General features: G+C 32.9%; 1 protein-coding gene across 1 annotated transcript in view; it reads right to left on the bottom strand.

Annotated features, from left to right (window-relative positions):
* LOC112043648 (CUGBP Elav-like family member 4) overlaps positions 1-7,166 on the bottom strand; it is a 76,591-nt gene extending 69,425 nt beyond the window's left edge. The window contains exon 1 of the mRNA XM_052883622.1: positions 6,896-7,166. Within this exon, the coding sequence (XP_052739582.1) occupies positions 6,896-7,166 (271 nt within the window). The remainder of the gene's footprint in view (positions 1-6,895) is intronic.
* Between the last annotated feature and the right edge of the window lie 3,645 nt (positions 7,167-10,811).

Genomic DNA, 10,811 nt, shown 5'->3' on the forward strand with positions numbered 1-10,811 from the left:
AAGAAAACGTGGGTATTTCTTCGTCGTTAATTTCTTTACTACTTTTCTACCGAAATATAAAAACAAAAGTAGCATTATTTGATTTTTTACGTTTTCACGGTTTTTAGCGGCAGTATCTTTTGACTGTCTTAGAAATTAAAAATTCTTTGCCATTTCGGCTAATCCATTTAATTTAGTTGGGTATTTTTACGTGATACCTACAAGTAAATGCGTTTCTGAGTCAAAGTCAAAACAATAGAGATTTAAATCCTAATCCATGTTTATAAATAAGACCCTTGGAGTCATTTACTGCATATTTTAATAGTAAATATAGACTAAACTAAGGTTTTAGAGCTGCAGCAAAACTTTCATTTTGACTTTCGACTGCCTCCGTAGCGCAGTGGTATGCGCGGTGGATTTACAAAACGGAGGTCCTGGGTTCGATCCCCGGCTGGGGAAATTGAGATTTTCTTAATTGGTCCAGGTCTGGCTGGTAAGAGGCTTCAGCCGTGGCCAGTTACCACCCTATCAGCAAAGACGTACCATCAGGTGAGATTGTAGTCAAGGGCTAAAAATTACGTTGAATACTGTTAGGTTTCCGTAGAATTATATGTCTACTAATTAACTGTTATATGTACTTTCAATTTTAAAAGTGTTCTTTTTGATTCTTATTTAATAAAAAGATGGTCAATTGATGTCGACCAATCAGGGAACTCGAGCAATCGCAGACGTCGACCAATCACGGCCGACCAACTGGGGGAAAAGGTCGGTAGGGGGGGTACGACGACTGCGGTCGAGCCGGGCATTCAGTCTTGAGATTTTGGAGTGATTACTAAAAAGTGTTATTAAGTTAAGAAAAGTGAATAAATAGTGAATTTGTTATTGTGCACTACGACGTTTTACTTCCACACTGGCCTGAACCTTACAATACGTATATACTCGTATATTCTTCAAACTGCGTCAGTATGTCTTAAAGAATCTCATCACTTGAGTAGACATGTTTTAAAACATTTTCACTTTTCCAAATGTGTGACGAGGTGAACATTTTCTCGCGAAAAGTGTTCCTCCGGTATTACTCCGTATTGTGCGGAATGCTAGGGGTGTGTGTAATGAGAATTATACCACCTTCCTACCCTTCATTTTTCACCCCGACATAAATGAGGGAAGTTATAAGTTAGACGTGAGATAGATAAAGATTTTATCGTTTGTCTGTTAAGATGGAAAAAATTATAACATTGAAATAGTTATTGTAGCTTTCATGATTATCTGATTTTTAATTAACTTTAAAAAAACAACTCTTACAGGAAAAATCCTATCATAGACAATGAAAAAAATTGTTTAACATTAACCTTAACATATGACACCAGTAAAGGCTTCCAAAATTATCGTGATATTTTCATTTTTTTATTAATTTTCTACAAGTTAGCCCTTGACTACAATCTCACCTGATGATGCAATCTAAGATGGAAGCGGGCAAAGTTGTTAGGAGTAGATTGAGAAGACATACCCCTTACAGTTTCTACGCGACATTGTACCGGAAAGCTAAATCACTTGGCGGTATGTCTTTGTCGGTAGGGTGGTACTAGCCACGACCGCAGCCTTCCACCAGCCAACATATTTGCTGAGCATAGACCTTTAGTTAGGTTAGAAATTACAAACAACGATTCTTAGTCATCAAAATATGCAGTAAATATATTCACTGTGGCAGTGTGCGATAGCCTTTAGTGCTTTATGTATTCGGCAGTATTTTTTTATTCTAGAAATACAGAAAAATGAACATTGTAGAAACATCAAAAGCATGCAAATACACACTCCAAATAATCTGCGTGCAAACATAAATAAACACGACAATATTATTTTTTACTCGCAGGCACCGCGGTTGCGTGTAAATAAAGGTGAATTATGTAACTTTTTATTCACTAAAAACAGAAATGAACATTGAAGTGTCCACGTACTTCGGTATCGTTATTTGTGATCGCTTCACGTTGTGTAAAAAGTTGGTATAACATAACATAAATAATTACTACTAACATGTAAATCAACCGCGTCTTTGAGTCTGTCTGTCTCGAACGGATTTTCATGCCGTTTTCACCAATATATAGAGTGAACATTTGGACTTCGAAGATTGTAAAATCGTCGATACAATTTAATTTCTTTGTTATGCTTTCATGTCTTAATTGAGACGTGACTGTAAATTATTGATGGTTAGAGGAAAAGTACTCCTTTCATCATCATTATCAAATCATATTCGGCTCACTGCTGAGCACGAGTCTCCTCTCAGAATGAGAAGGGTTAGGCCAAATAGTTTACCACGCTGGCCCAATGCGGACTGGCAGACTTCATGCATGCAGAGAATTAAGAAAATTTTCAGGTATGCAGGTTTCCTCACGATGTTTTTCCTTTCAGGTTTGCGACACGTGATATATAATTTCTTAAAATGCACATAACTGAAATATTGGAGGTGCATGCCCCGGACTGGATACGAACCTACGCCCTACGGAGTTGGAGGCAGAGGTTATATTCACTGGCTATCACGGCTATTAACCTTTTAACCAACATTAATTTACACATTTTCTGGGTACAGAAAACTAAATTATACCTCTAAAGGTATAGTGTTACCTTATGTCACTATAACAGTATCCAGAGAATTTTCTTAATTTTCTGCGTGTGTAAAGTCTGCCAATCCGCATTGGGCCAGTGTGGTAGACTATTGGCCTAACCCCTCTCATTCTGAAAGGAGACTCGAGCTCAGCAGTGCGCCGAATATGGGTTGATAATGATGATGACGATGAATGTACAAGAGGATTTGTTAATAATATTCCGTGATCGTACGCAAACGTTGGTGTACTTGAACTTGATACTTGAACCAGTCGAATAAGCTTTTTGAACTTTTCATACAAACAAAAATAAACAATTATTGCGCTGTATATTTTTTACTCGTAAGCAAGTTGCGTGTAAAATAAAGGTTGCCGTTGGATTTATAACATTTTATCTAAATTTATGCGCCATTACATTTTTGTATAACACTTTATTTTTACATAACGTTTATTTTGTCTTACTGTTATCGCATTTTTAATATTTTGCGTATTTCATGACTATGCACATTTTGTTTAGTGTAGGGTTAAAAACGCGTGTTTTATGATAAGTTAATTTTAAAAAGAGTTTGAAAAAGACGAAGAAATTAAGTTACCGATCTTTTACGGTTTTAAACGGTTTTATTTAGCTTGCCCTGTTAGTTTTAGATTTAAATTAAATAATTGAAATTTTACCCCGTTCTCATTAACTGTGGGTCTGAGTTTTGCTATGCACATTTAGTTCTGATGGCATCTGTCACATCTGTGTTAAAATTATCCAAGATGGCTGCCGCCAAAACATGGCATATTAAATCTCTACTCTCTTAATCAAATGAAAGATCAGATACAGGGATAATATGAGAAAATAAATCGAACCCAATATGTGTATCAACACTTTTGACTTCGTTTCTGATTAAGTTTATCAATTTAATAATTTTACGTAATTTAAATATTTAATTGAATTCAGCAGTTCAATATTATAAACACGCTTGACGCTATTCGGGTACACTATACAAGTTTTTCGTACATTTGTTTTCAACGCAGAATTTCGCCCACTGGAAAGGTCGTTACTATTTTCTATTAGGTCTTGATCGTGGGTGTACATTTTAACTTGTCATGTTACTTAGAAATGTATTGTAAGTAAGTCGTAGGTAATAATATAATTGTATTACTTGCATGGCACTCGTTAAACTTTCATGTCAGAACACAAAGAATGTACTCCTGAAGTTATTACCTTCAAAAACAATAAACAGCACCAATTAAGTACCATTATACCCCTTTATCACAAGAATTCGAACGCGGGCTACGAATTCCACTGTAAGTACAATGATGGAATTATTTGGAAAATGTCGCCGAGGATTCTTTCATTGAAAAATTCGTTCTGACTTACTTTAATTATTTTTTTAATTATACTTGACTTTTTAGGTCATTTAACTGGTGGTATTGTAGATATTTCATAAATACTGGCATGCCATGACAAAACACTAAGTATATCTAAAAAAACTTCTGAATTGCTTCAATGACAAAATTTTGAGATTATAAACATAAATTACACATACGCATCAAATTTGTACCTCCTCTTTTTCAAGATTGGTTACAAGTATTCGTTTTATGAGAAATTACAGTTCTTTGATTTTATTTACCCTTTACCCCTTTATTTTTAGATACAATGTATAATTAGTAGACTAATATTATAAAGAGGTAAAGTTTGTGGTGTTGCAGGGAGTAATCTCTGGATCTATTGAAACGATTATAAAATTGTTTTACTACAAGAAAGCCACGTTATTAGTGAGTAAAATAGGCTATATTTTATTCCCATATTCTCACGGGAACGTGAACTACGCAGCTGAAATCGCGTCGGCTAGTTCATTATAAATGCAGAAACTCCGTTTCTGAAGATACAGTGTAATGTCATAAGGTATTACAATCTTCAATGTTTTTGTGTTTTCATAGTTAAAAGTACTACCTGTACTACGCTATGGCTTATTAAGTAGTTGCGTATATATATTAGGACCTATAAGAGGCCTATGTCCAGCAGTGGACGTCTATCGGCTGATAAAGTAAGGTAAGGTATATTGACTGATTCTAAGTTATGCTAATTATGTGACTGCCCACAATTGTCTAAAATCATTTTCGAATTAATATTTCACTAAAGATCTTTGAATTAAATGCACGGAATTTGACCTTAGATGGAATGCTCTATAATATCTCTACAATATATCGGAATTCTGTAGAGTATTTGGCATATTCCATGTTTTAGGTATTACGTAATATGGTGTTATAAAGGATTTCATTCATCCTTTATCGACATTTCTGGTGATGATTTGGTTGTTACCTTAAAAAAGAAAAACTAAGTGTTCGATTTCCTGTACGTGTACTATTCAAATACAGACCAATATAGTAGTTAAGTGTCAAGAATAAAATCTAAAAATGTTTGTTTCTTGTTAAATATGAAAACGAAATGGTATAAATACAATACAATTTATAGTAGACATCATTTAATGTGCGCCATGTATCATATTATATTTTTTTACGTATATAAAACTAAATAAATTGCATATGCATAAGGCATATCCACGGTGATGAAAACTTTGAACCGTTTACATCATCAAGTACACATAGTGATCTCAGTAGAACTGATTAAAAATAATTTAAAAATCAGGAAATCTTTTAGTTTTTAAAATACCTAAATAAATATAAACCACTTGATTTTAAAATCAAAAGAAAGACATTTTTATATAAATAGAAAATCTAGTAATTTTTAGAATTTTTTTTATAGAATAGACAATAAAATTGAAGTACATAAAATGAATTCTCAGAACTCTATCGAAATTATTCAATAAACTCGGATTTTCCTTTATTATTTTTATTTAATTTAAAACTACCAATTGAGACATTGCGAGATTTCGTAGCAAGTTGCTACGACAGCGCCCCGTAGCACGAGATTGCAAGTAAATTGTAATTGTTGCGACCAATTAGAAAACTATTTTCCTACATTTCTGAGCGTTAAATAAAGTTCTTTTGTTCAAAATAAACTTCATTTTCAACAAATACTGTTAAAGATAAATCTTTACAATCCTTACTGTTTGAATATGTGGATATATATTCTTCAACCAAGCGCAAAAATGTAAAATAATCAAAATAAACATAGTTATTCAAAATCCAAATGATTAAACTGAAAAATATCTTCTTGGATTAATTCAGTAAAACATTTATATAAACATGTGAAAAAAAATCCTAACGGACAATAATGCAGACACCGACCGGTTTATTAATAGGTAAACATTTTGCCGAGAAAAGTCGGCAAGAAACTGAACAGTTGCTGTTTACAAAAATAGAAATGTTTAACTTTTTACATATTTCAAGTTTTTTTTTGTCCTGGCCAGTGAATAAAGTCATTGTCGACCGACGACTTTTGACACATCGAATTCTTGTAACGGCTATTTTAAAAGGTCTTAATAAATTAAGTTACAAGACAGTATAATTTAAATAAAAACTCAGCGTATTTTTATTTTATCAAAGCAATAAACAATATAAATTAAACCAATTAAATATTCACCACAAAGGAAACAAGAACCTTAGCTGGGGAAAACACGAACCACATAAAAAACAGACCCTATTAGGGTGAATCGGTATTATGACTTCCATACACCGCAATCGCGATGCGTTTTTGCACCCTTTTCGAATATTATGCTTAGAATTTAGATACATATTTCATTTTAACTAAATTAAATATAATTTTTTGTAGGATTATTATCATAGCCATGGTGTTTTTTTTTAAAACTGAGTTTAGCTTTATGTTGCATTAACAACAAATTAAAACACTTTTAATAGTTAAAGGTTTTTACCGGAATTTGTACAAAGGAGTACATTCCAATAGACAGTGTCATTTTGATATACTTAAATAAAGGTAAAATATAGTACATTCCTACAAAAACACTAACTACTAATGTTTTATAATATTCTTAACAAGTATTTTACATTAATATATTTAGTTTGTTTTTTAATTAATATTCGCACATAATCTTGATATAAATTCAATCTTATAAAAATAACGAAATGAATATTTTTTTTTATAAATTTGTTAAGTATTTTGCTTTCACTTGTTTTTTTAACATGTTTTTTTATAATCTATAGCTTAAATTTTGTACTTCCTTTTCCCATTTTTTTCTATTTAATAGATTTTTTATTCCATTTTAATGACCACAATTTTTAATAAACTAAATAGGTATACTTACTCATATTATACTACAAAACTTTTGTTCTTATTAAGATGTAAGATACGGTACAGTAAGTAATTTTGACAAACATTCGTGGAGCATCTACACAAAGTAGCACATTACCTTTATGCATGCCGGTGTGTTTATCCTTTAACACCGTCAGCTCATATATCTTCCCGAACTCCTCGAACATCGGGCGGAGGTCTTTCTCCTCCAGATGCCTTGGTATTTGGCCGATGAAAAGTTTCACAGCGTCCTTGCCGGCGCCGGGCGGCGCGCCCGTCCTCTCGGCCGGCGTCAAAGGCGAGGCGCGGCTAGTGTTAGCCGCCGAGTGGACGGGCGTAGACGGCATCGTACTAGCGTTCGACTCTTGCTGGCTCTGGACCATCTTCATCGTGTTGTGGATGAAACCCGGGAACAGAATCCCCGGATTGCAAATATTAGCTCCCACTAACATTGTCTTTTAACACTATTTTATATACAAAGTCTTAAATCACAGTATTTTTGTACTATTCGGTTACTTTAGCAATTTCTTATCGGTATCCTTACTCTATATAAATTCGGTTTTCTTTTAAAGCTTTCGCGGGCTGATTACTTTCGGAGGGCGTAGGGTGGGGCGCGTTGGTGTGCGTGCTGTGTGTGTGTGTGTGTTATTCGCGTAATGCGTAATGTTATCGATCTTTATAGTAGCAGCTCGGAGACCTCGTGTATTTCACCCACTCAATGTCCCACACGTGCTGCCTTATAAACAACTTATACTTTTATTCACGTCTCTTATTTTTATTATTTTAATATATATTTTTTTGTACTTTATTTTACACTTACAATTAACACTTACTTAATTACACTTAAATTATTTATTTACATTTATTTATATTGGCACGATTTAGGTACTGAGTGAAATTTGAGCGAATCCCTAACTAAGTTTTACGAGCGTTCCACACACGTATTGTGTTTTGCGCCAAAAAAAATAGGTTGAACGACTAACGTGTTAGTGTTTACACTGGACGCACGCCGTTGTGTTTACAAACAAAACAATGTATTCACACTATATTTTTTTTCCGTTCCGTTCACAAACTTATCGGACACAACGAACACCACGAATTTGTTTACGTTTATGGTCCAAAAAAGCGTTCGCGGCCAGTGTTACAGTATCACAACACACAGTCGAACGCCGAGCGAATATTCAACGACACTTATTCTAACACGCATTATTTACAGACCTAACAAATAATCACACGACAACATCGAACGATGACGTGACGCACAAAATAAACACAACAAGTGACGAACTAAATTAGGCAACAAATTTGCCGTGTTCTCGTCTATATGTCTACATGTCCACTAACCTAAAATTCCCTCCCGGACCTTTCATAGCGTACGCTATGGGGGAGCCTCGAATCTTGATACAGGCCTCCCTTTCTCTCACCCTCGCAGATATTTAGAGGCAAGTGAACTCAGTTTATGTGACGCGGTTGATTATTACGAATCTCTTGTACCTTGCGATGTTATGCAAGAAATTGTATGGTTAACATACTTGGAGCGTAGAGCGGGCATATATCTAGACGTGCGCCTTTGAAAGGCGGAGTAAATGATCTCATAAATTCGTAACCTTTGATACCTGATATTGTGTAATATTAAACTTGATAATGCGAGTAAGTGGAGTATAAAATAGCGTATAGAAAGATATTGATAGATTTTTTTATTGGAAAATGATATTAGTTACCTTGTAAGTTTTAAGATAATGTTTTTAAAAATAATAATTTCATATTAATCTATTATTTTTGTTTGTATTTGAAAAACGTTATTGAAACGAAATCAATAAATAAGGTATGTTTTTAAGTTAGAGTAAGAGTTATTATGTATAACACATAATTAAGTTACATTTAATTATTTTACATTGTTCAAACGAAAATAATAATCGGAAATGTGCTTCAGAGTACTGAATAATTAAGAAATTCTTCTTTCAAAAATTTCCTAAGTCAAGTATTATTATTTATAATGTTCAAGCGTTGTTTAGGAAATACGCTGCAATATTTTTTACTTGTAAATTATTTAAAAAATGTTTACGATTTATGACGCAATAATAATGTCAGAAGTTGTATTTTTTTATTTATTAATACCTACCTAACTCCCAAATTTATGTACTTTGATAAAATCTTTTCTAATTAACGTCCACTTATTTCTTAAATTTATGATTGCAATTTATATAAGCTATACGTACTAGTAAAAGAAAATTCATTTTAGTCTTTGATTAAGTATTAAATACGTACCAAGAAAGATAACTCAGGTTATAAGCAATTTGATCGTGTCACCGGATATAACGTAAACCTTCCATAATTATTATGACACCTCTATTTACATAATGTTAAGCTGTCATCACTCTGTAATATTTTTTGACAGATTTGCGCACAGGGATGTTTTTGGTTTATGTGACTAACAATAAATAGTTCACGTCTTTTGTATTATAAGCATTTCGTTATAGAATGATTACTTAAAAAGTTTTATTTTTATGTGCTGTAATATCCCGTGAGAAATTCGGAATAGAAAGTAACTTAAGTTTTATTATGAACTGCATCACTCAGCAATTTTTAAATCGTATCGTAGTAATCGATTTCGTTTTATTCTATTATTATAAAAATCTTGTATTACTGTCTGTGGTCCACTCCTTAGAAACCACTCGACTGTTTTTTTTTTATATTTGGTAGGTTTCATTTTATAGTTTAGTTTTATTTTATTTTTATTATATTACGTTACGTTACATTATATTACGGCGTTTGGCATGCCTGCCACATGACATGTCTCAAAATAAGTTCAAAGTTTTTATTAAACGCAAGCTTATAGAAAAGTCGTATTATGTGTTAATGATCAAATATAAACGACAAAATAGCTTGGAAATGAAATGTATTATATAACTGGCTACTTACTAGCACATACCTATTGTTAAATGGTGATAAACTAAAAACGGATAAACATGGCTGAGTTCGTTATGGGCTCGTCTCGAACCGAACCCTGGTAACTTTAATGTTAAGTTTTCGTTATTCTAATTGTTATCACCATTATCTTTTAATTTTATTACCTGACGTTTCGAAAATGTTTGTAAACTAAGCCTACTTAAAATAAATAAATATTGACTATTGACTATTGACCATTGCCGCGTCAGCTTGAGAAATTATTTATAAATCCCTCAAATATCTCTCATACGGTTTTCTACAAAAACAATACGTTTTACAGAAAAAAGTTAACATTTAGCACTTATTAAACCTTGGGAACCCACATCAGCATCAGAAAGAGAAAAAAAAAACTTTCACTGAATAATTTATCCGCCAATGCTTAGGAGGCAGTCGTAAAACGGAACGGGAATTTCGGTAAAAAGGTCTTCAATGTTTGGTCGGACTATAATTCAAGCCCCGAAAATAGAAGGGGATGTTCCACCCCCGGCGGCCCTTCCCCCCAACCTGCCAGCCTCAGTTTAGATGATTCGCACCCTTAATGGTTGTTTAGAAAAAATGAATTAGAAATTGCTTGGAGACCGGCTGACGTTTTTTGGATTAATATTGTTTATGGTAATTTTCATTTAATTTTAAAAATGGTAATTGTTAAAAAAACCTTTGTGATTAATATTATCAGTTTAATGTTTTGAAGAAAATAATTAATTAGTAATTAAATATTGCAGTAAGTAATATATAATATTACACTGTCATATTTAATTATTAATTAATATTGTACAGGTTTCTATACATAATACATGTTAATATTCTAATTAACCAATTAATTATTGCTATTAAAGACTGATTGGCAACCTGGGTAAGTTTCCAATCAACGCAGTTAATTGTTTATGTGTTTTACTGTGTGCGCGGCAAAGCGCGGTTTATTATACTGAGCTGTATGTACCTACATATGTTGATACCTAATCTTTGCAATGCTATAAATACACGTAATACCTACTACTGATGTAGATTACGATGTACTGTTTCTGCTATTAAAACCCTTGGAAATAATATTTCGAATCATAATAATTAATTGACCAAGAAGAAAA

This window comes from Bicyclus anynana, chromosome 9 (assembly GCF_947172395.1).
Source record: "Bicyclus anynana chromosome 9, ilBicAnyn1.1, whole genome shotgun sequence".
Classification (NCBI taxonomy): domain Eukaryota; kingdom Metazoa; phylum Arthropoda; class Insecta; order Lepidoptera; family Nymphalidae; genus Bicyclus; species Bicyclus anynana.